This window comes from Dendrobium catenatum, unplaced genomic scaffold, assembly GCF_001605985.2.
Source record: "Dendrobium catenatum unplaced genomic scaffold, ASM160598v2 fragScaff_scaffold_1557, whole genome shotgun sequence".
Lineage (NCBI taxonomy): Eukaryota > Viridiplantae > Streptophyta > Magnoliopsida > Asparagales > Orchidaceae > Dendrobium > Dendrobium catenatum.
The window spans coordinates 6,594,973-6,620,143 of NW_021320019.1; the positions used below are offsets into that span (position 1 = coordinate 6,594,973).

At 38.1% G+C, this 25,171-nt stretch overlaps 1 protein-coding gene across 3 annotated transcripts; it reads left to right on the plus strand.

The window, feature by feature from the left end:
* The first annotated feature begins 3,157 nt into the window (after positions 1-3,157).
* LOC110102721 (COP1-interacting protein 7) lies at positions 3,158-13,997 on the plus strand. 3 transcript variants are annotated; one of them, XM_020831174.2, is made up of 14 exons: positions 3,161-3,341; positions 3,472-3,599; positions 3,907-4,086; positions 4,243-4,363; positions 4,443-4,485; positions 5,334-5,386; positions 5,474-5,535; positions 5,801-5,953; positions 6,478-6,719; positions 7,098-8,644; positions 8,736-9,653; positions 10,825-11,215; positions 12,506-12,568; positions 13,643-13,997. In XM_020831174.2, the coding sequence occupies exons 2-14, from the start codon at positions 3,541-3,543 to the stop codon at positions 13,708-13,710; spliced, it is 3,900 nt and encodes a 1,299-aa protein (XP_020686833.1). In that variant the 5' UTR covers positions 3,161-3,341; positions 3,472-3,540; the 3' UTR covers positions 13,711-13,997. The 3 variants fall into 3 exon arrangements, with proteins under 3 accessions (XP_020686834.1, XP_020686833.1, XP_028556417.1); XM_020831175.2 differs by lacking the exon at positions 12,506-12,568 and having other exon boundaries at positions 3,158-3,599; XM_028700584.1 differs by lacking the exons at positions 3,161-3,341; positions 3,472-3,599 and having other exon boundaries at positions 3,947-4,086; positions 4,227-4,363.
* Positions 13,998-25,171: the final 11,174 nt, after the last annotated feature.

Genomic DNA, 25,171 nt, shown 5'->3' on the forward strand with positions numbered 1-25,171 from the left:
GATGCCAGCCCACCGCTCTGAGCCTGCAAGCATCCGCCTGTGCGCCTGCCGCTGCGATGCTCCGTATATGTCATGGAAGAAGATTTTGATGGAGGTTCATAATATGTGATTTTGTGAAATTGAGGTAATATTTATTTACTTTTTAAATAATGGCTCAATAAAACTTAATATAGAAATTGTTAAACTAACATTTTTTGTATTATAAAAAGATTCTCAATGGCTACCCATCATCATGATAGGATAAGAAAAAATTTTGAGGGATGAGGCTCAACACATCTATGAGATATGTTCACAAACATTCATAAGTTTAGGGAGAGACTTGCATGGATTCGAGAGCATGTTTGAGAAGATATATGCAAAGTTTGGGGCAGCATGAATTGCAAATTTGGGCTTCTAACTTAGGGGGAATGGGCAGCTCTCTTCATGCATGCTCGTAGCTTAGTTCCATATAATGAGAACAAAAGGAGAATGTTAGTTCATGAAGCACATATATATGGTATATTTTGTTATATATTTAATAAACTTTAAAAATAATTTTACAAAAGGAAATGATGGGAAGGGAACCCACAATAGTGAAGTTGCATGCACAAATCCACCACATCAAGAAGACTAGTAGTGGGTTGATAGTAGATTGCTATGAGTTTATGTAAGGATTTGATACATCATCAAAAAAATTATTCTGATCAAACACGAATCTCGAGGCAAAATCAAGTTGGAAACTTTCAAAATTTAAATTGGGACCATTCAAACTCCGGTTTCAGTAAACTTATAGTCAAATTGAGCGTCTCAGAATTACAAACCCAACAACACCAAAATCGACTCAATTTGAGCCCAAATGAGTTCAAATATTGTACTCGAAGAGCTGTTGGAGGTTTCAAACCACGATTTGGATTACCAAATAGTTTCCAAACATGACATAGTTATATTCTAATCGAGCGGCTCGACTAGACGAATCCAACGAACCTAAGAATGTTGAATTTCGACATCACTAAGTCAATCAAATGCCTAGTAAACAATCTATAATCAAGAAAATCAACATCGGACGTCCATCCAAACCACTCCCAACTTACCCTTGATCTTCCACCTATTTTACAAGCTATGCCACTCTAGAAATCTAAAAATAGAGCCCCCTTTCACATGAAAAGAGGTCCAAGCAAAGAATCTAGCCTCGCTCCTCCCCAGCCATCACACGGAGTTCCATCAGACCACGACCTGATGTCGGAGTTCTGTCGCATCACTAACTAGCACAGGGGTTTTGTTGAACATCCGTCGAACCACTACCTAATGTAGACCTTCAACTGACGCAAGAGTTCTGCCAAACCACCATCGGGAGACTGCCAGATGCTGGAGTTCCGTTGGGCCACCATCTGACGCCAAAGTTCCACCGGTCCACTACCCAACGCCGGAGTTCTGCCAAACCACCAACAGACCACCGACTGACGCTAGAGTTCTACCAAACTTCAGCAGGACCACCGATTGACACCAGAGTTTTGTTGAACTTCTGTCGGACCACCACCTAACACCAGAGTCCCGCTGAATCATTAACTGACACCAGAGTTTTGCCAAACCACCGTCGTGCCACCACCTAACACCGGAGTTTCGTCAGACCAACACTTGATAGCAGAGTTCTACCAAACCACCATCGGACCATCGACTGAGTCTTGAACTTTCATTGGACCACCAACCAACACCATAGTTCTACCGAACTTCCATCAGACTACCAACCAACGCTAGAGTTTTGTTGAACTTCTGCTGGACCACCGTCTGATGCTATAGTTCAGCTATACCACCGCCTAACACCAGAGTTCTACCAAAGCACCTTCGGACCACTAATTGAGGCCCAAACTTTTGTTGGATCATCGATAGAAGTCGTAGTTATGCCACACCACCGAATAACACCCAAACTTTTCACTAGACCAATGCTTAAGACTACGGTCTTTCTAACCCATATCTCCTTTCGACTTTGCTCTTTCCAACCTCCGTCGCCTACTACGGTCCTTCCGACCTCAATCATTAGACCACGGTCTTTCTAACCCCTGTCTCCTGTCAACTATGATCCTTCTGTCCTCCCTCGCCAGACAGCAGTCTTTCTGACCACTGTCTACCCCTGACTACGGTCCTTTCGAACTCCCTCGCCAGACAACGATCCTTCAGTCTACCGTCACTAGACTACGGTCTTTCCGACCTTCATTGCCCGATGATTATGGTTCTTCTGATTAATCGAACAATTCAATACTAATTCTTCCAATTCCCACCATGTAATATGATGTACATTTGCTACATCAACATAAGGCTTTCCCCCAATGAAGTTGGGTCTCATTTGTAATCAAATGCAAATAATAGTTGATTCATTCAAACTAGGCTAGGTTGCATGGTTTTTCTCACTTTTCAGGGATTTCCACATTAAAATACTGGTGTCTCTTATGAATGATGCACCCTCTCTTTTTATATGGTTGTGTGTTGGATATTCGTACAAAGTTAAGACGTTAAATTTTATATTTCTCTACCCCTGCAAATATTCCAGGACGCAACAAAATTTAAAAATATTATTGACTTATAAATTTTTATAAGTATCTTAAATCCCTAAATCCTAAATTTAAAACCCTAATTCTTGGGATAAATTATTATGTTTAAACACCTAACGCCGTCCGGAGATCAACCAGAATGCGCCACATCACTCCATGCTCGGTACCCAGCTCTGTACTGCTCGGTACCGCTGATGTGACGAATTCTGATTGGTCTCCAGACAGTGAATTGCGTTAGGCGCGCGCACAAAATAATTTTTCAATTCTTGGAGGAATTATTACATGTAGAGTCCGGACGTGTACTCATAATCCATATGTAACTTCCCGTCGTCCGGACTCCGCTCAGAATAATCTCTAATTATTGATGCATTTTCACTTAACATATATATTAATAAAATCATGTGATTCCAATTAATGAAGCAACCAAAGATCTTCCACCAATATTTTAGAACTGTGGGGGCCATGTCAAGCTCATATCAAGCTGGAGGAGATGCATAAAAAATTAACATAAAATACCTAAAAGTAGTAATGCTGTAACATCAAAACGTTATGATACAAATAAATACGACTCAATTTTCGATAATGCACAAAATCGGTATCCCTTTCTAGATTTTTTTTTTGCGAGCCGTTAAATCTCCCGTGATTTATTTTCTATCCGACAATTATTGTTTTATAATTTTGTAAGAATCTTTTTTAATTTTTTTATGATTAAAATTTATGCTAATTGCAGCTATTTCAAAGAGTCTCTGGTGGGAATCCAATGCCGTCACAAGCAAGTGAAACAGCTCTGTCGCTCCCCGCTTTCTCTCGTTCTCTGTGAAATTTTCAGCTGTTTTTAATTATTATTTTATCACCATTAATCTCCCCTTGAAAAAAGCTTCGTTCTTTACCGTATCTTTGCTCGCTTCTTATCTCTCCATTGGTTTTCTGGTTTCTGCCATTAAAGCTTCTCTTGCACCTGCATAACCGACGAAAGAAGCGGCAAGAATTGTTTTTGTTTGATTGAGAAGCCGGAATGAGGTCGGAGACGAGGCTGGCCTCGGCAGTGTTTCAACTCACACCGACGCGGACTAGGTTAGAGTCGGAATCTCTTGGGTTAAAATGTCGATAAAATTCCTTGGTTCATTGTTCATTGAGAAAGGGGGTGACATTTTTCATTTTCTTTTGTGAAGTCTGATCCATTTTGCGAAATTATTTTATTTGAATAATTGGATTTTTTTACATCCTTCTTAGTTTATGCTTGGGTGCAATCCTTTTCCACAGTTTTTTGTCTGGTTCAAAATTTTGATGATCCTGAAATTTCTTCATACTGGTAAACCCTAGTGTGCTATCATAAGTGGTGATTTTTCTTGAAAGCATTTGATTTTCTTGTTCCTACCAGGTGTGATCTGGTGATTATAGCTAATGGTAAGACAGAGAAGCTTGCATCTGGTCTAGTGAATCCTTTTATTTCCCATCTGAAGACTGCCCAGGATCAGATTGCAAGAGGTGGCTATTCGATCAAACTTGAACCAGATCCTGGTGCAGAAGCTGCATGGTTTACAAAGGGCACAGTGGAGAGGTCAGTTCCATATTCAGTAATTATTTACATAATTTTTTTTTTTCATAATTTGATTGATTGCTTGAGTTATCTGTGCTAGTTTTTTGACAACAGTTTTGCTTGGTATTTCAGTATTATTATTGCTATAAAAGAGTGCATAGTGTTTTGAAATGCTAGGTTTGTTCGCTTTGTGAGTACACCAGAAGTCTTGGAAAGAGTAAATACCATAGAATCTGAGATTTTACAGATTGATGAGGCGATCTCGATTCAGGGAAATGAAAATTTTGGCATTGGCACTGTGAGTAGTTCATCTACAATCGACATAGGCCTTATAAGAAGGAAAGTTTGTAATGATTTTGCCCTCTCTCATCTGGCAGGTGGAAGAACAGCATCAAATGAAATCAAGTGGAAGCATTGAAGGTAACTCACATTGTTTATAAATTTCACAGTTTTAGGTCTTCCTTTGTTTATTGTGCATGGGTACTTGGAGGCAATGTATGTGCCGTATTCATCTTCCCAGTTGACCTCTTTCATTTGAAGGCATGGTCTTTGAATCATATGTCAATATTGTTCTGGTTTTTCTTTTTCCCCCCTCAATTCACAGTATTATGCGGCCACTGATTAAGCACTCTATTGTCTGCTTTATGTGTTTTGATATCCAAAATGGCCTTTATAACGCAATAAATTTTGGAGTTATTACGACTAAATAACATAAATAAATCATTCTATTGGCGAATTTATGGTATTTAATGATTTTTTCTTCCTCACTGCTTTCCACAACATGATTTGTTCGTGAAAATAAATAACAAAAATAAAACGGAGGCCTTCCGATGGGAAAATTATTACGTCCGGTGTCCGGATTCGTCCGGACATCAATCCAGACGCACCACATCACCCAGATACACCTGGGGCCCAGTGTATCTGGGTGATGTGGCGCGTCTGAATTGGTGTCCGGACGGACCGGTGACTGGACGTAATAATTCGCCCTTCCGATGACCTGGTTAGGAAAGTTGAGGTATTAGAGTTGAATTATGTTAAGAAAGGTAGAGGCAGACCTAAAAAGACTTGGTTAGAAAATATTAGAAATGATCTTTCTTTATTAGATTTAAATGAGAATTTGACTTTTAACAGGACATTGGCGAAAATGGATTCATGTAGCCGACCCCACGTAGTGGGACAAAGGCTTGATGTTGTTGTTGTTGTAGTATCTTTTGTTCTTTGCCTTTGCGTTTAATGGAGTGACCTTAGTTTTAACTTGAATGTTGTAGGTAACAAGCCAATATTTGATGCAGATGCTGAGAAGGCAATAATTCTGTATAAGGTATTTGCCAGGTACTTTAATTTAGAGTAAATTGTCATGCTTTAAGCACTTGTCCTGAAGAAGAAGTATTTTGTTGATTTCTTGCAGCCTGTATCACATCCCAATCCACCAGTGTCAAATGGATCCAAAGTGCCTGAGGAGAACTCCAAGTATGTGTGAACTCTATTCAGTGACTTACACGATACAACTAGCATGGAAACAGCTAATATTAATATTCTAGATTTCACTTTTTAATTGATACAGTATCATAAATACTGAAGATTAAAATATGATTTACTAGGAATGCAAGCAAGCGTGTAACATCCTAAGGCATCACTCGTCTGTTGAATGCAATACTGTGGAAATGTTTCTCTTTTTTGCCTTCATTGAAGTGGTACGATTTGATTATTTAATCGTCTTTTTTACTTTCTGCAGAGTTCAACTTCTAAGAGTTCTTGAGAGCCGCAAAAAGGTTTTGCAGAAGGAACAGGCTATGGCCTTTGCACGCACCACAGCTGCTGGCTTTGACATAGAAAACATGGCCCATTTAATATCCTTTGCTGAGTCATTTGGTGCTTTCCGACTGATGTAAGCTTTCTATCTTATTATATGTCGTTCTAGTTTCGTAAAGGATTCGTCCCTTTTGTTTACATGGTAAAACCATGGAGACGTCAGAATCATTTAGCAGAAGTCTCCAACTGAAACAACAGGGATAATTTGCAGAACTTGATTGCAAGAGATAAAATGGTGGGTAGGTTTAGGATTTTAAAAATTTCTGAACGCATTTATATTTAAAATCACAAAAGTAGAGTTCTTTGAAACTGTGCATGAGTTGAAGGATGTTATGAAGTATTGATTAAGGATTTTCTTTTGGAGAATGAGCCATCTAGGCTTCTTTTGGAACAGCTTTCTTACTGTTTCATAAAGCAGCTTTTTAGTACAAAAATTAAAATTTGTATACTAGAAAGCTGCTTTAAGACGCAAAAAGAAAGCCGTCCCAAACACAGCCTTAGTGTCAAAGAATGTTTGGGGACCCCTTTTGAAAGATATTTGGTCCAATTTAACCTTTATCCTATGTACTTCTAACCTTTTTCCTTGTCCTTTCAAAATAGGGAGGCATGTGTACAGTATACGCAGTTATGGAAAGGAAAGCATGAAACTGGGCAATGGATAGAAGTTGAACCTGCAGAAGCACTGTCTTATAGGTCCGAATTTTCTCCTTTGAATTCATCTGGGATTATTCTTTCGGGAGATGCCATTAGACAAAAGGAGTTGGTAGAAGCGTGGCCAGTATCTAGCCAAGATACAAGCACAGAGAGCAATGGAAATAGCACTAGCCATGATAATGATAGAGGTTTGAAATAGTAATCCATTGTGACCTCAAATACTATTTTTATGATCCTCAAGAAAAAAAAAGGTTTAATTTATGCTATATTATATTTTAAACTCAGATTCATTATGCGTAGAAGCTCTTTGAATGTGATTTTCAAGTATCTTTCATATTCTTATTTCTTATGATGTTATCAATGGCACCCCACCACCTAATCATGATGAAAGAGCCTTTACTTGTAAAAGAGACTTGTTAAATTTGCCTAAACTTGTTTCCAAAATCATAAACCATGCAATTGAAGGACAAAATGGTAAGTCTACTCTAATTTATCTTAAGTAGTAATTGCACTAGCTGATATTTAGAGATGATTAAAACTCTAACAATTGCTTGTTAAATTGCCAGATAAAAGATTTCCTTCAGAACCACAGGCACCTCGTGGTCTGCATGAGTATTATCAAGGACAGTTTCAACACCCAGCATTTCCTCAGTGGCCTATGCTTTCTCAGACAAACCCTCATGGATTTCTTCCACACCAAATGCAAGCTATGCCTTACTATCAAAATTATCCAATGAATGGCCAATTCTTTCACCCCCCGCCCACACCAATGGAAGAACCTAGATTCAATACACCAAAAAGAAAGGCGAAAAAGAAGCATTCCACGAATAGTGATAGTACTTCTACTGCAGAAGATGGTTCAGATGTAAGTACCTCTGAGTCTGAGGAAGAGTCATCTAGAGGTCGCAGTTCTCATCACAAATCTAGCCATTCTAGGAAGAAAAAGGGCGTAGTTGTCATTCGAAACTTAAACTACATTGCAGGAAAGAGACATGAGGCATCTGGAAATGGATCAGAATCTACACATGACTCTGAATTTGAAGAAAATAAGGATTCAAAATCTTCAAAGAGAAAAGATAGCACCACAAAATCTTTGGAGATCTCAAATGTACAGGGAAAGGATGAAGATATATATTCACAAGAAGCAGATGCTGGAAATTGGCAAGCATTTCAAAGTTTCTTATTGAGAGCTGAAGAGAAAATGACCAGTGCCGTTAATGGAGACATATTGTCTTTTGAGAAGAAGCCTTTAGTGAAGAAAGGGCAAAATAATGTTGAACCTGATCCTATCCTTCTTCCTGATAGGGAATCTAGTAGTTATCAGGAAGAAAGTATCATTGAGTATGATGTAATTAGTGGCAAGGGAAACCGACCAAAGCATGCTGTTTCAGCTGATGAATGTTTAGTAGCAAGTGAAGTTAGAAACCTGAAAGGCAACATGACAGCCTCTCAGTTCAAAGAAATAGAAGGTGGAGTTGGTGGATATCGAAAAGCTACAAGTGATGCTTTCATTATGTATGGTCGGGAGAAGCAGATTCGAAGCAAGAATTCTTCAGATCCTCTTGTTGATTTTGAACATGAGTATGGTGGCAATTCTGAGAAGAGCTTCTCACAAAATGTAAATGATGAGTCCTTCATGGTTCCTTTACGGCCAGGCTCACAAGATCTGCATGGAGCAGATAGAAGGCTTACTATTGACTTGGAGTCTGAATTCCCTTCTGTTATTCAGAGAAATGAGGATTCTAACAATAAGGGAACTTCTAGCATTCCTTATGAGCCAGATGATTTGACCTTGATGATTGGACGTGCAAGAGAGAGTGAATCAGTTGGCTATGATCCAGCTTTAGATTATGACATTCAAGTCCCTCTTGTTGTCAAACATGAATCCAAGAAGCAAGAAGATGATGTCTTGGCAAATACTAATATAGGATTGATGAAGACTGTCAAGGAAAAGAAGCTGAAATCTCCTCAGGGTGGATTGGAGAAGAAAAGAAAGGATGCAATGATGACGAAGATGTCATCTTCAAGGTCCACCCCTTTGAATGAAGCACAAAAGAGAGCAGAAAAACTACGAAGCTACAAAGCTGATCTTCAAAAGCTTAAGAAAGAACAGGTATATTTTAACCATCTACTTTACTGGTGGGAACAATTTGGTTTGGTTTCAAATTTACGAAGGCTTGAAACCAAATTGAACTTTTTTGCAGGAAGCAGAGGAGATAAGAAGGTTGGAAGCTTTGAAAAGAGAACGGCAGAAACGGATAGCTGCAAGAAGTGGTTCCAATGCTGTTCAATCACCAGCTACCCCACAACAGCACAAACCGAGGTTGCCTACAAAAGTTTCACCAAGTTCTTTCAAAAGCTCCAAATTCACTGATTCGGAACCTGGATCAAATTCTCCTCTACAAAAATTGCCAACTAATATTGGTTCAATTGGATCCAATGATGGTGACAAAGCATCTAAACCGCCAAGATCAAATGACTTGAGTCGTTCTGCATCATCATTGGCTGAGTTCAAGAAAGAAAGCATGAAACAAGTGGGAAGTTCAGCTTCTGAGCGAATTAGAAGACTCTCAGAACCCAAAGCCAGTAGTGCACGTAGTGTTCCAGCGAAATCCGCAAACACTATTCAAGTAAATAAGAAACCATCATCTGAGGAGCCACAATCAAAAAAGATATCTGCAATAATACAGCTAGACAGAACCAAGTCAGAAACCCTGCCAGAACTGAAGATAAAAGCATATAGAACCCCTCAGGAAGCAGTAAAGAACAAGCCAGTAACTAAGCTGCAGAAAGGGGCTGGAAGCAGAACTTCTGTGATCTCTGAAAGCAGCCATTGTGATACGAAGGTTGAGAAGACCCACAGTTTTAGCTACAGTGATGACAATCCTGTGATTGAGAAAACTGTGGTGATGCTTGAAAATGAAGTTGTCCACACTTTGCCAGTTCAGACACCTGAAGGGAAGATAGGTCCAGTGGATAAATCATACAGGAATGACAAACAAGCTATAGCTGGAATAGATGCTGGATATAATGCTATTCGGGCACCGCCTTCACAAATTTATGGAGTTGAAATTGAAAATCCAACCGAAGGCAACCAGAATGATGGACTGGACTCTTATGAGGTAAACTTATGAGTTATATAGCACTTCAGTTGATACTTGATAAATTATATTGGAGTTATATAGCACTTCAGTTGATACTTGATAAATTATATTGGAGTACCACATGGTGGCCTTTTGCTAGAGTAGATTGATGAACACACAAAAAAAAATCGTACTTACTGAGCTTGCACATCTGCCCAGATATAAAGGAAATGAAGATCTAAGACATTCTAGTTATAATTCTTAGAGCTGCAGGGTAGAACATGCAGTAAATGTAGTCAATCAACTTTTTCTAGAGCCTACTTTTTTTTCCGAGAAACTCGGTGAAATTCCGAAAACCAATCAATTTGGATTGAAAGTGATGATTGAGGTGTGGTTTAACATGATCAACCAGAACAGTTCTAATATTTGATCAAGCATAATCAGCTATTGAGGTTTTAACTTTTAAGCTAAAGCTGAGTAACCAACCAACGTTAATCATCTTTTTTTAGAGTGTATCTACCATGTCGATTGGACCAATCTCTTAAAAGCTGATTGATAGTAAAAGTTTTAACCTTTTAATTTGTATTATCTTTGAAACTTCGTTATTATGATCTGATTTTCTACTAACTTCTAATTTGATTCCATTAGCCTGTTGATAGTCCCAAGCAGCCCAGTTTTGATTTCTACACTATGAAATTAATTAAAACTATCAGGCTAAGAAGATTAAAATCTATGACCCCGCTTAATAGGGTAGCACAAATTTCATTATTGTCATTTTTTTATTTTATGTTAATTGATTTGAATATGTAAATTATAAATGTTTCCATTATAAAGTATTTCAAAGAGACAATAAATCAAAAAATAAAATTCAGTTATCTTTTCAATATGAAATTTATGTAGGCACATTGATAATTTGACCACCGAAAGGTTCGAGTTTTCAAATTGATAAAGTAAACTTATACTGAAAGAGGTTTAAACTTTAGATGTTTTCAAAAAGATGAACAGTAAACCATCTATCCTAGTTACTATTGCATAAAAATACATACAAAAGACTCTTCTAACTTGATACGTGGTTTGATAGCAGTAGAGGTGATCTGCTTCAAAACTCAATAGCCTTCTATGTTACATTTTTTGGTTCAATTTACATTTATTATTGCCGTTTTAAGAGTTCATGGATCAGAATTTCTTTTGTTATATCTTTTGTGTTTAGCTTGTAAATCATGTTTCAAAGGACGAATCTGAGAAGTTCTTGGATCGAACTGTCCCTGAGATTCCTTATCGAGCTCCATTTGCAAGAGCATCATCTTTGGAAGACCCTGCTACTGGTTTTTTTCAAAACGCTGATGTACCACCGCTTATAAACACTGAAATGACTGTGACTGATACTCAAACTATCAAGGCTCATATACACATCTCAGATACGAGCGTGGTGGACCAAACAGATGAATCACATGAGAAGACGCGAAACAAAGAATCAAAGGGTCTTAAAAAGCTCTGGAAATTTGCAAGAAAAGGGCACAGCTCTGGTTCAGGTGATGGTAACCTGGATTCAAATGGATCAGTTGTTGATGATCAGATGGCTACTCCCTCTTCTAGTGACAGTAAGAGTTTTTCCTTCTTGTTACCACATCATGATCTCTAGACTAGTAATTTTTTTTCTGTGATTTCCTTGTTTTCAACAATTAGTGGACATACTTATGCCCCTCTTTCAATTAATTGTGTGCATGATTTGGCATGCCATCCTCTTCATCATTTGGGGGTTGGTATGTGTATCTTTTTTATTCATTCATGTGGACTATTGTTTGAGATGTTAAATCTCATTAAAATGTTATTTTTCTTTCCCTTATATCCATATTACTTTTGTCTATAGTCAGCCCATTTCACATTATAATCCATATTGCATTTATTTACTATTCTTATTGGTATCCTTCCATCCTCTATTGTGTTTAATCAGCAAATTCAAATTTTAATTATGGGGTTGTTTAGCTATGTGTAAAAGGAATGTAGTGTAAAAAGAATACTTTTGAGTTTTTTGAATGAATGTAAAGTAAATGCAAGTGAATGATTTTTTTTTTTTTGAAGTATGAATGTAGTGTAAAGTCCAAAAATGGTGGCGGACGGTGGGGGAGGTGGCGGTGGTGTTGGTGGCTGGTGGTGGACAACGGTGGTGGTGGTGGTGGCCGGTGGTGTCCGGCAGTGGGGGTTGCCGGCAATGGGTAGTAGCAGCGGTCGGTGGCGGCGACGGTGGGCGGCAGTTAAGCGAGCTTGGTTGTGGTGTAAACTGTTTTCGCTCAAAATTAGACGAGTTTGGTTTACTTTAAAAATGAACTAAAATGATTTACACTATATTTATTTTACTTTGCTTCACTTTGAATTCCAACCAAATGCATTTGGAATACTTTAGATCCCTTTGTATTTCAACCAAACAGCTCCTATAGTATCATCAATAGTCTTTATTTACTGGTTTTTGATTAGTTCCTCTCGTATAATAACTTTTCAACTTAAACTTCATACTTATGCCCGCACATTCATTTTAGCTGTCACATTTCAGCCTCGTCCTACACTCCTACTTATCCATCGTTGCTACTCTTGCTGCCAAGCTCAACTTGGGTAGGAATTGTCATTCTTGACTTAATTTATTTCAGCTTTTCCCCCTTTTGGAAGGCATTATGACAAGTACTAGTAACCAAGGTTCTTGGTTGCATCTCCCTGTATAATGAACCATATCAATAGGATGAAAACGCCTTTGCAGTGGTCTGTGTACTCGAGCACTGTGAGATAAACATCTTATGATTTCTTTTGTTAGGCTCAACTGCTTGTATTGCTCTAAAGAAAAATCACCGAATTCTTTTTCATTAAAACAATCTGATGATTCTTTATCTTTGTCTCAGCTTCTACACTGAAGAATCTGATTTCTCAAGATGAAACTAATATTGGTGGCGTTCAGACAAAAGGTTAGACTAAGCTACATTCATAGTTTTCACCTTTTCAAATTGAGTTCAAAAGAATATGGTTCTGCGCTTCTTCTCCTATCAAAAGAGGCAATAGTTATGTTTCTCTTCACCAAGTTAGAGTGGATTTGAGTCACTGAAACCGACTCTATAGACCCCACATTGACAGAAGACTTATTGTCTTAGACAAAATTGTTAGAATAAGCTTATGCGATATTCACCTGAAACAATGATTAGGTTGTTTTTACAATGATTTCGGTTTATAAATTTGAATCATGAAAGTAGTTTCTCTGCAGTATATTACTAAGACTTCATTTGAGATAGTTTTTTTATTGCTTTCTACATCAACTTTTTAGTAATTTTTTTTTAAACAATGAAAAATAGTGAGACCTGCAATGCTTTATGGTGCAGAATATTTTGACCATTAGAAGAGAAGAATAATATTAAATTAAGTGTTGCAGGGATGAGAATGCTCAGGTGGATGAGTGGCTTTACTCTTAAAGATAGGATACGAAATGAGAATATACATGAAAAGGTTGGAGTAGCTCCAATGGAAGATAAGATTAGAGAGATTCGCCTTAGATAGTTTGGTCACATAAAACGGCGGCATTTTGATGACCCGGTTAAGAAAGTAGATGTATTAAATTTGACTAATGTTAAGAAAGGTAGAGGTATACCTAAAAAGACTTGGTTAGAAAGATATTAGAAATAACCTTTATTTATTAGATTTAGATGAGATAATGGAGAAAAAAAGGATTCATGTAGCCAACCTCACATTTTAGCTGGATAAATGCTTGTTGTTATAGTGAAAAAATAGTGGCCAAATATTGTCCCAAGAAATCCCTGCTCCCGCACAAAAAACCAAGCTATTCTCTACACATTTTACGAATGTGGAGATAAATCTGATATATTTGATTATGTTAATATTTTCTTATTTGTCAACCCCACGTAGTGAGATAAAGACTTGTTTTTAACATTTTACTTCTATATGTTTGTTTATTGTGGCAGCTTTTGCCCTATGAATAAAGTTTTCAATTTGATGAATTTATTTTTTCCAACCCTACCTTTCTGTTTCAGCTTCTCGTCCATTCTCCATCCTCTCGCCATTTCGAGGGAGGAGCAATGAAAAGAAAGTTGCAGCTTGAGCATGACAAGCTTAGACCAGTGATTTTGTTTTTGATATTGGGCTGTTTGCTTTTTGTATTTATGTAAGCATTTCAATTTGAAATGTGTATTTGTTCAAATTGATTTCTTGCAGTTTATAAAAATTGAATGCTGTATTTGAATGATTATGTCATCTTCAGTTGGGTGCTTAGTGACAGACAAAAGAGTGAGATCTGTGCTTTATCAATATTTTGGATTCCACCTCTCTGCAACAGGAGAAACAAAAAAATTTGTAATATGTATGCTGTTAAGGCCTCATTTCTTCGTATTTTATTTTTTATTTATTTATTTTATTTTATCGTAATTGTTGGGATTATGAAATTCAGATGAGATAAAGCATAATTCGTGAGCTCTCATAGAGATTAGAATATCCTCAAAATTTATAATTATTCTTATTTTAGATAGTACAAAATTTATAATTGTACATAATTTCATAGTCTTGACCATAACTAGGCTGTTTAGTATGAAAAATTATTACATGCGGTGTTCAGACGCGTTCGGAGGTCAATGTGGTTATATCATGTCACCAAATGTATAATGCATTGGATGATATAGCGCGTTCGGATCGGCCTTCGGACGTGTTCAGATACCGCACAAAATAATATCTCGTTTGGTTCACACCCAGGATTATGATGATTATTTCAACCACCTCTATTACTTGTTTACGACATATTTTAAGAAGCAATAAGAAAATTATCAAAAAAAAAAAAACTATCTAAACACCAATATTTACCCATTAAAGCTTTGAGGTTTAGTTCGCACTCCATCTTTAGGAAAAGTACTATCCCAATTACTTATATGTGCCATTAACTTTAGCCATTCAATTCACCCATCTCTATTAAGAAAAGAATTATCATAATTACTTCTAGTCAACAAATGACCCTAGGTTGTTCAATAACATGTTCTTCTTAAAAAAAAAGATTGCACAAACCTCTCTTCACTATTATCCATTATATCACCTCAAGATTTCCTTTGCCACCTCATTTAAAGGATGAATAAGGAAGCCATCTTCAATGGCCTCTTTGATCTTACACTACTACGCACTTATTTCTTATTATGACATCTTCGCCTCGGTGGAGGATTCATCCGACCATCTTAATTGGCCTTCATGACCTTCTTGTACCGCTACATCTCTATTTTCAGGTCAAATCATTTCCATTTCAAAGAGAGGATCAATACATCCATCCTTAATTCCTCATCAATATTTTTACACCTCCGCATTATCACCTTCAAGTGAACTTAGTAACCTTCTCGCATTGCCTCACCTATTGCCTTCATCTTTGCCTTGAGGACCCTACCTCTCACCCCTAGTGGTCACCTTGATATTTTAGCACGGCCTTATCCTCTTTCTTAATTCCTTGGATCTTTTGGTTCAAATGATCATCGCAAAATTCATTTTAAAAGAGATTTTTGTAATTGAGAGCTTCATACATAATTGTAATCTATTATTTTATTTTGTAGATCTATTACTTTAAAATTAAATTTATTTTTACAAAAATGAGTGATAAATTTCTATCTTGCTATACTTTGTGCATCTCAAAATTCATTTTTAAGTTGAAAATTAAGATAAGCTATCATTTCTTTGGAGATCTATTATAATGAGCTTAAAATTAGTTTTTAGTCAAATCAGTGAGCAAAATCTTTTTTATAATTTACATATATTTGATATAGCTTAATATCATTTAAATTTTATTTAAAATTTCTTTCAACAAAATCTAGATATGCCAATTAAATATTTTTAGCTTAAATTTGTCAAATTATTACAAGTGTTCTATATTGAGTGGCGGTGATTAAAAGTATGTTACAAAGTCAAACCAATGTAAAATTTTTTATAAGTGCTCAAGGTTGACTTTATGGGTCAAAATTTGAGAACAAGTCAAGTATTTCTAAAGCTATGAGAAAGGTAAACTTGAGCACAAAGCTACGATTCTTACTAATTAGGCAATCTTGATAAAACTGTAAGCACAATACTTATACCGCGTAGTCCCACATTTGTAGACTCACGGCTCTCTATATCATCTCACATTATATATACTCAATTGTAATACTTCACTGAATTAATAATAAGATTATAGCAGCTTTCTTTCTCTCTATCCTGTGCTTCTCTTCTCTCTCAAACCTCTCGGTAATCTCCAACATGGTATCAGACTGCTAGGATGGGGGATCAAGACTCAACTTCTTCCCTCCCACCCGTCTTCACCACCATCCCACCAGCAACGCTGGAATTACTCATTCCGCCAACACTCAAGTTTATCCTCTCCAACATCAAGAACATGATTTCCTATACCCTCACTGCGGAGAACTATGCACTATGGAGGACACAGATCTTTCAACATCTCTCCGCCAACAGGTACGTCGCTCATCTCACCGGCATTACCGAACCACCGCCGGATGATCAAATGTTCGAATACCACCGGTGGCGCCTGGTAGATAGCAATCTCATGTCCGCTCTCTTCTCCACAATCTCCCCGACTATCTTGCCGTACGTCATCACCGCCTCGACTGCTCATGAGGTATGGTCAGTTCTTGAAAGAAGACTCCAAGCTTCAAGCCGATCGCGCATACTACAACTCAAAAATGAGTTACACAACATTCAAATGCAAACTCTCACAATGCAACAATATCTGGATAAAGTGAAAAGCATCGTGGATACTATTGCTGCTTCCGGCACCAAAATCGATCCTGAAGATATTGTGTTATACATCCTCAACGGATTACCAACACACTACAATTACATAAAGACATACATTCGGTCGTCATCACAACCAGCTGATCTTGATTCTCTTTATTCGCTTCTCTGCAGCGAAGAGCTCCATGTAAATCAAGAACTCAAGAATCAGCCGTCTTAGTCGACCGTGGCCTACTATACTACCAGTTACAACCAACGCTCCAAGAATGCCAAACACAGCGCTCGATCTACTAACAATACAAACAGGCCTCCACCGGCTCCAGATCAAACAGCCAATCGCACTCCCACACCTAATACGAATTCCGGACAACGTCCGCTCTGCCATATATGCGGTAAACTTGGTCACACCGCTATCACATGTTGGCACAAGTGTAACTTGAATTACACATCATCCAAACCCTCTGCTCCTCGTACGAACCTAGTTCAAACCTCTCAAGATGACAACCAGACGTGGATCATGGACTCCGGTGCCACCGCTCATATGACAGCGGACGGTACAACACTCCAGAACTCCACGACTTATCACGGATCGGACTCTGTTTCGACTGCTAACGGCTCTGCGATGCCCATTCACAACTATGGTCAAGGTTTGCTACCCCTTCCTAATACACCACGTAAGCTATACCTTTGTAATCTTCTTCATGTTCCAACCCTCACTCACAACTTGTTATCCGTTTCAAAATTAACCCAAGATAATTCTGTATCGATCACGTTTGATGCTAATGGGTGCGACTTGGGCAGGCCGCAGGCGGGCTCGACGCCTCCACCGCTCGATCGCTCGAGACAGCGCCGCAGCAGACGCGGGCAGCGGGCAAGGCGGGCTAGGGCAGCGGGCAAGGCGGGCAAGGGCAGCGGGCAAGGCGGGCTAGGGCAGCGGGAATCAATTTTTTTTAAATTAAACGGGTTTTCGGGTTGACCCGGAAACCCGCCGGGTCAACCCGAACCCGACCCGTTTTTGCAAACGGGTCGGTTTCCCGGACCCGAACCCGACCCGCTTCGGGTTCGGGTCAACCCAAACCCGAAAATTCCGGGTCGGGTTCGGATCGGGTTTTCGGGTCGGGTCAAATATTGACAGGTCTAATGGCGTCTACCACCTCCGGATGGCACCGGAAAATAGAATCCAAGCACTTCAGACCAATATCATTTCGCAACCTACTTGGCATGCCCGTCTTGGACATCCGAATACACAAATTTTTAATTCTCTTGTTACTTGTATTCCTAACATGAAACATATTGCTTCTTATTTTCACTGTACATCCTGTCGTCTAGCTAAAAGCCATAAACAAAAATTCAATAAAAGGCTTTCTGTGAGTACAAAACCGTTTGATATCATACACTCGGATGTATGGGGGCCGGTACCTCAATCCGGAACTACCACTTTTCGTTATTACATAGTATTCATTGACGTCTTCACACGATTTAGTTGGTTATACTTTATGAATTCTAAACATGAATCACTTAACTATTTTAAAAATTTCCTCAGTCTAATAAACAATCAATTCTCGAGCACTCCCAAGCATTTTCGCTCCGATGGCGGAGGCGAATTTATCAGTACAGCATTCAACTCATTACTTAATGACCATGGCATTATACGGCAACTAAGCTGTCCTCATACTCCAGAACAGAACGGCCTTGCCGAACGAAAACACAGGCACCTCCTTGATCTAACCAGGACACTACTCCATGCATCCAATCTTCCAGACAAATTCTGGTTAGACGCGTTTTCCAACGCTAACTATTTTATTAACAGGTTACCATGCAAACTGTTAGCCCTCCGCTCTCCATACAAAATGCTCTTCAACAAGATTCCTGATTACACGCATCTACGAACATTTGGCTGCCTCTGCTATCTCTGGATGCAGCCATACACGAACAACAAATTTGAACCTCAGTCTCAACAGTGTCTCTTCTTAGGATACTCAACGCAACACAAGGGGTACAAATGCTATGATCTCCATACCCACAAGGTCCACATCTCACGGCATATTCAATTTCAAGAGAACATCTTCCCTTTTCAGCAAACCGATTCAACAACCACAGACAACACCTCCAATCCTGCAATTAGTCTTCCGCCGCTACTTCTTGTACCAACATCAACAACATCAGATACAAATTACAAAACAGCTCCTGCTACTACAGCTCCTCTCCCTCAGCCCCTTGCAATCAGCTCTCCCGCCAACACGCAACGGTCATCTCCCGTAACTGCTCCCATACCAGCACCTCCAACTCATCCAATGCAAACGAGATCAAAATCTGGGATTACAAAACCTCGACAAATCCTCTCTCTTAACAGCCAAACTGAACCACAACCTGTACCAACAACATATAAGCAAGCGGACAAATTCGATGTCTGGCGGGACGCTATGAAATATGAATTTCAGGCAGTGGTCAACCAGGGCGCTTGGTCACTTGTACCCAAACCCAACAACAAACCAATTATCGGTAGCAAATGGACTTATAAGATCAAACAACTTCCAAATGGACAAATTGATCGTACAAGGCCAGACTAGTCGCCCTCGATTACGCTCAAACCTTTGGCCAAAACTACAGCGAAACGTTCAGTCCTGTCGCCAAAATGGTCACAATACGTCTTCTTCTCAATCTAGTCATCAACCGAAACTGGACGATGCTCCAACTAGATGTATCAAACGCCTTCCTCCACGGCGATCTCCCGGACGAGGTCTACGTGCGTCAACCTCCCGGCTTTGAGGACCCCAATCATCTGGACGCGGTATGTCACTTACACAAATCACTCTACGGCCTCAAGCAGGCTCCCCGACAGTGGTTTCAGAAAGTTACAACCGCACTTCAAGCTCGTGGGTTCAGGTTTAGTCGTTCCGATCCATCTCTTCTAATCTACACCAAATTACATATTCAAATTTATCTCCTCATATACGTTGACGATATTATTGTAACAGGCAACGATCAAACACAAATCGAGCTGCTTCTTTGCGATCTCAAATCCCATTTCGCCTTAAAACAATTGGGACAAATTTCTCTTTTCTTAGGCATATAGATCACCTGCTCTCACAATGGATTCTTTCTCAGTCAAGCTCATTATGCACAGAACCTGCTTCTTGAAGCCGGCCTCTCCAGCTGCAAACCTTCCCTCACACCAATCACTCCATCATCCAAGCATCTACCGGACAACAACAAACCATTCCACGACACTCTCCTGTATCGCCGTCTCGCAGGATCGCTACAGTATCTATCAATTACACGGCCCGACATTGCATTTGCCACAAATCAAGTGTGTCAACATATGCAAAGTCCCACCGACCGCAACTTTCAGCAACTCAAACGGATACTTCGATACGTCAAAGGAACCATCTCATATGTTCTTCCGATCATGACCGGCGACACCACTCTCCGCACCTACACGGATGCCGACTGGGCATCCGACATCACCGACCACAAATCTGTCTCTGGGTTCTGCACGTTCATGGGTCCAAACCTCATATCATGGTCGGTCAAGAAGCAAGTCACCGTAGCAAAATCATCCACCGAGGCAGAGTATCGAGCGCTTTCCGCTGCCACTTCCGAAGTTCTCTGGCTTCGGCGTCTGGCGGAAGAACTTCAGATTCCTCAAACTTCTCCAACTACTATATATACACTGCGACAACATCTCGGCCATAGCCATTGCCAATAATCCAATTTTTCATGCTCATACAAAACACATTGAGATTGATTTTCAGTTTAATCGTCAACAAATACATACCGGCAACATAAATATACAACACATTTCATCTCAAGAACAGATAGCCGACATCTTGACTAAACCGTTCTCAAGCTCACGGTTCGAATATCTATGCTCCAAATTATCCATTCGATCACCGAATGCATAATTTGAGGGGAAATATAAGCACAATACTTATACCGCTTAGTCCCACATTTGTAGACTCACGGATCTCTGTATCATCTCACATTATATATACTCAATTGTAATACTTCAGTGAATTAATAATAAGATTACAGCAGCTTTCTTTCTCTCTATCCTGTGCTTCTCTTCTCTCTCAAACCTCTCGGTAATCTCCAACAAAAACATCCTAGTTAATGAACATGAGAACACGCATAGAATTTCATATTTGGTGTGATAATATGATTCAAATAAGCCACTAATTATTACATGCCATGTGATCTTCATAACATGTCATGAAACATGATCATCGTGATATGAATGACTAATGATTTATTGAATCATGTCAAAGAATATAACATAGGCTTCATTTGGGACAGCTTTCATACTGTTTCTTAAAGAAACTTTTTAGTATAAAAATTTTGTTTGTTGTACTAAAAAGTTGCTTTAAGAAGCATTAAGAAAACCGTCTCAGACAAAGTCTTAGATTTTATTGATCTTATCATCATCTCATTCAAATACAATCATTCTTATACAATTCATAAGTAAAATTCATAACTTAAGCTTCATTAGAAATGGCTTTCTCACTGCTTCTTAAAACAACTTTCTACAATAAAAATTAAAATTTTTGCACTAAAATTATTGTTTTTAAGAAGCAATAAGAAAGCCGTCCCAAACGAAATCTTATCACATACAAAAGTTGTGTTCCATCAGTTGTTGTTTTGAATCTCTTTGCCTATCTTTTTCTCAAAAACCTACTACAAAAATAGTTCTATATAAATAAAATTTTGAATATAAAATAGCATTATTGAAATATTACAAGCCTATAGTTTTAAATGCAAACATGAAAATTTTATGCTATCTTCTGATATCCAAAAGAAAATAATTTGAAAAAGACTAATAATGACCGCTTCAAATGCTGATGCCACTCCATAAAAAAAAATGATTTTAAAAGACTTTGGGGGCCATTTGTTGCCAGACAGGCTCACAGAGACGAGCGTTCTCACGTCGGCAAGTGGGAACAAAGCTACAGGTGGGATCGCAACATCCAGCGAGATCGCAACATCTACCCGTTGAAACTCCAAAGGAAGCGCTTAGCGCCGTAACTAATCCCTCAGCGGAATCTAGCGAGGCCACCAACCGGAATTGGGCCCACACTTGTTTTGCCCCACTGAAGAGGTGAGGCCATAGTAGGGGGATTCGAATCCGGGATGGGGGTTCCTAACCGTGCTCGCCCACCAACCACCCTAAGTCTCAGCGGGTGGAGAAATTATTCCGTGCGAAATACGGACGGTAAAGAACTGTTCGAATGTGAGTGTATACAGTGTGTACACTGAATATAATTTTATACATAGTTTGATTTTTTTCATACATAGTGTGTACAAACATTATGTACACTCACATCCAGACAATTCTTTACTGTCTGGACTCCGCACGGAATAATTTCTCCTGTGGGTGAGAGAAAGCATCTCGTTCAAGAATAATTTCTCAAAAATACATAGTTTGTTTTTTTTATACACAGTGTATACAAACACTGTGTGCACTCAGATTTGAAAAACTCTTTAGCGTCCAAACTCTCCATGGAATAATGAGAGAAAGCATCTCGTTCAAGAATTTGGAATCTCATCTAGGAATTTTCAAATTGGATGAGATGCTCTCTTCTTTTCCTAAATTTTAAACCTCAATAATTACAAAAAAAAAAGGATTATAAAACAATCTCTCTCCTTTACATTTCTTTATTAAATGGTTGAGACCATAAAAAGCCTGGACTTAGAATAAAGCTAAAGAAGAGAACAGGAAATATGCTCTTATCTTAGGTTACAATCACCCGTATGAGCAAATAGAATAACGTTAGCTGAAGTTGTATGTTACTTTATTCCAACAAGATAACACACCAAACAGAGAATGAAGGCGACCCACTCAGAAACTAAAAGAGCTGTTTTGGTTGATTGAAGTTCAGAAAATATTTTCAAAAGAATTCATCAAATGGTTGCAAGGGCTAGAAATCAACAAGGATTTTTAAACTCTATATACCAAGCTTCTCAAAAACTCCTCAACTGTAATGATCGATCATACAAAATAAGCAAGAAAGCATAATCATAATTTTCTTAAGCATATTTTCTATCTGCAAACAACCAATTGAAAACTTCACTACAAGCTCTAGATGAGGGAAAATTATTAGGTCCGGGGACCGGACCTAAAAATAGGTCCGGATATTCAATTAAAATTTGCCACGTGGACTACGTTTTGACTGTGCTTTTTGACTGCACTTTGATTGTGCTTTAATTGCGCTTTGACTGTACTTTACCTGCGCTTTTGACGCGCTTGACTTAAAATTCTGCGGACACGTGTATATTCCACATGCCAATATTTTATTGGACACTGGACGTAGAGATCTATGTCAGGTGTCCGGACCTAATAATTTTCCTCATATGAGTTGCCTCTTCACTCTTCTTCTGCAATGAACTGCAACTCATTTGCAGTGAAGCACACCAACATAGGGAATCTTAGGCTGCCTGAGGTGAAAGGAAGTGGCACTTAACACTTTTTTTTTTTGTGACGAGGAAGCACTGTGCTTAGGCCATTGGAAACTCCGGTCGACCTAGCATGCAACCCACATCAATTTACACAGGCTAACACTTAAGGCTTTCACTATTTCCCAAGGGATTCGAATCAGGGACCTGAGCTTTGCCCAACCAACTCTTCACCAACCTGACAAGCAGCGATGTGTGTGGCACTTAACACTTGTAAGGAGGAGGTTTGATTGTGGATGGAAGGATAGCACGGAAGCTACTTTTAAAAATGCTATCTGATTGTCCATGAAAGTGACACCTTGCGCACGCCCAGGCGTCCCCACAGGCACAAAATATATGCATTCCAAGATAATATAAATATATAAATAAAATTATCAAAAATAATTTATTTCTATTTTGTAATAATATAAATGATATAGTCTATAATAATTAGGGATGCAAATGAATCGAGCGTTCGACGAGCTACTCGTGGCTCAGCTCGATAAGAGCTTGTTCATGTTCGTTGGATAAGGTAAACGAACCAGCTTAAACACTTTTAATAAATACTTGATGGCTAGATAAACGAGCTTGAATAGCTCGGCGTTTGGTTTGTTTATATTCACGAACAATATTGTTTAACGCTCTTGAACAAACTCGTTAAGAAGCTCAATTAGAACTATATTAGAGTTTTAAAAAATCAATATTGTTAAATTTAATTTAATAATTTATTTTTACTAATCCCATCTAAAATCATTTAATATTTATTTTTTTTCTTCCCGCTTCCACCTAACATTATGCAAAGCCCGCTCACAGAACAAATATGTATCATAAATCGTTTGTTCATGAAAGAGCTCGAAAATATTAATTAGATATGTTCATGAACGGGTTCATTTGATAGCTCAAGAATACTCATTAGATATGTTCGTCAATGAGCTTGTTTGATCATTTAAAAAACTTTGCTAAATATGTTCACGAACATACTTGATGTAATTGTTTGTTAGAACGCTCGATAAGACTCGTTTGTTAAGCTAATATACATCTAGAAGTAGAGCTCGTTTATAGCTCGATAAGACTCTTTTGTTTAAAGCTTAATAAGCATGAAATGAATCGAACATAAATCAAACATGAACACTCATTAATTTAAATGAACCAAGCTTGAACACAAACAAAAAAGTTGAAATCAAACTCGAATTGAATTTGAGCAAGCTTATAGCAAACGAACTCAAACATACTCGACTCAGCTCGGTTCGTTTGCATACTCGACCCATAAGTGCACAAAAATGCAAACTATATAAATATTAAAAATAAAAATAAACTATATAAAACTGTAGATGAAAGCAAAAAACAAATGGCCTGGATCTTTACTTATAAAATTTCACAAAACTTATAATATTAGAAACGGGTGTGTTAATTAATTTTCAGAAAAAATAGAACAAAATGTCTCTTAACTATTTGTACGGGCCTATTTTACTCTCAGCTATTAAATGATCCAATTTAGTCACACAACTTTTCAAATATGATTCAAATTAGTCACTATGTTAGATTATCTAAGATCAAATTTGAAAAATTAAGGGTTTATTTTAATTTAGATTTTGAGTACTAATAAACTAAATAGAATAAATTTTATAGATTGGGACATAAATAATTCAAAGACCATTTTAATCTTTCGTTATATAATTTTAAATGAATTCTTATTATGTTCTACACGAGATGCATGTATAAAATAACATATTTGTGTTAGTTATTTCATATATTTTACAAACATTATTATTGATACTAAAGAAGAATTAAAGTAGTAGAGGACAAATGAAATGATGAATCAGTTGTGACTTTCAGTCATTGTATTATTCATCTTTGCATCATATTGTTTATTGTACATCTCTATTTATAGTGTTACAAGTGCATACATGTGTTGCTGATATTTGTTCCTTGTATGTGGCTGAGATTTGTTTCTTGTTTATACACGTGGACTGTCGTGATGTTATGCACGTGGTTTGTTATATGTCGGCTGAGATCATTCGTTCCTTTTTACCCCCTTTCAAGATGATGGTTTTCATAAACCTTCAGCTTGTCTCTGAAGATGAAATCTTGGAGTGGAGAGATACTTCGTGAAAATGTCGGCTATCTGATCCTGAGTGCTGATTGGTTGAACTCGAATGATATTCGAGTGAATCTGGTGTCTTATGAAGTGATGATCGATCTCAATGTGTTTCGTTCTTGCGTGAAACACTGGTTATTAGCTAGGGCTATGGTGGAAGTATTATCGCAATGAAGATCAGTTGGATGCAAAATAGGTATTTTGAAATCTTGTAGTAGTTGTCATAGCCAAATGATGTCGGTGATGGCCTCAGCCAAAGCTATGTATTCTTCCCCCGTGGATGATC

Coding starts and splice junctions, on each gene's coding strand:
- LOC110102721 (XM_020831174.2), top strand. CDS start 3,541: ATGAGGTCGGAGACGAGGCTGGCCTCGGCAGTGTTTCAACTCACACCG. Junction 4,087..4,242: donor ACAAAGGGCACAGTGGAGAG/GTCAGTTCCATA, acceptor TTGAAATGCTAG/GTTTGTTCGCTTTGTGAGTA. Junction 6,720..7,097: donor TAGCCATGATAATGATAGAG/GTTTGAAATAGT, acceptor TTAAATTGCCAG/ATAAAAGATTTCCTTCAGAA.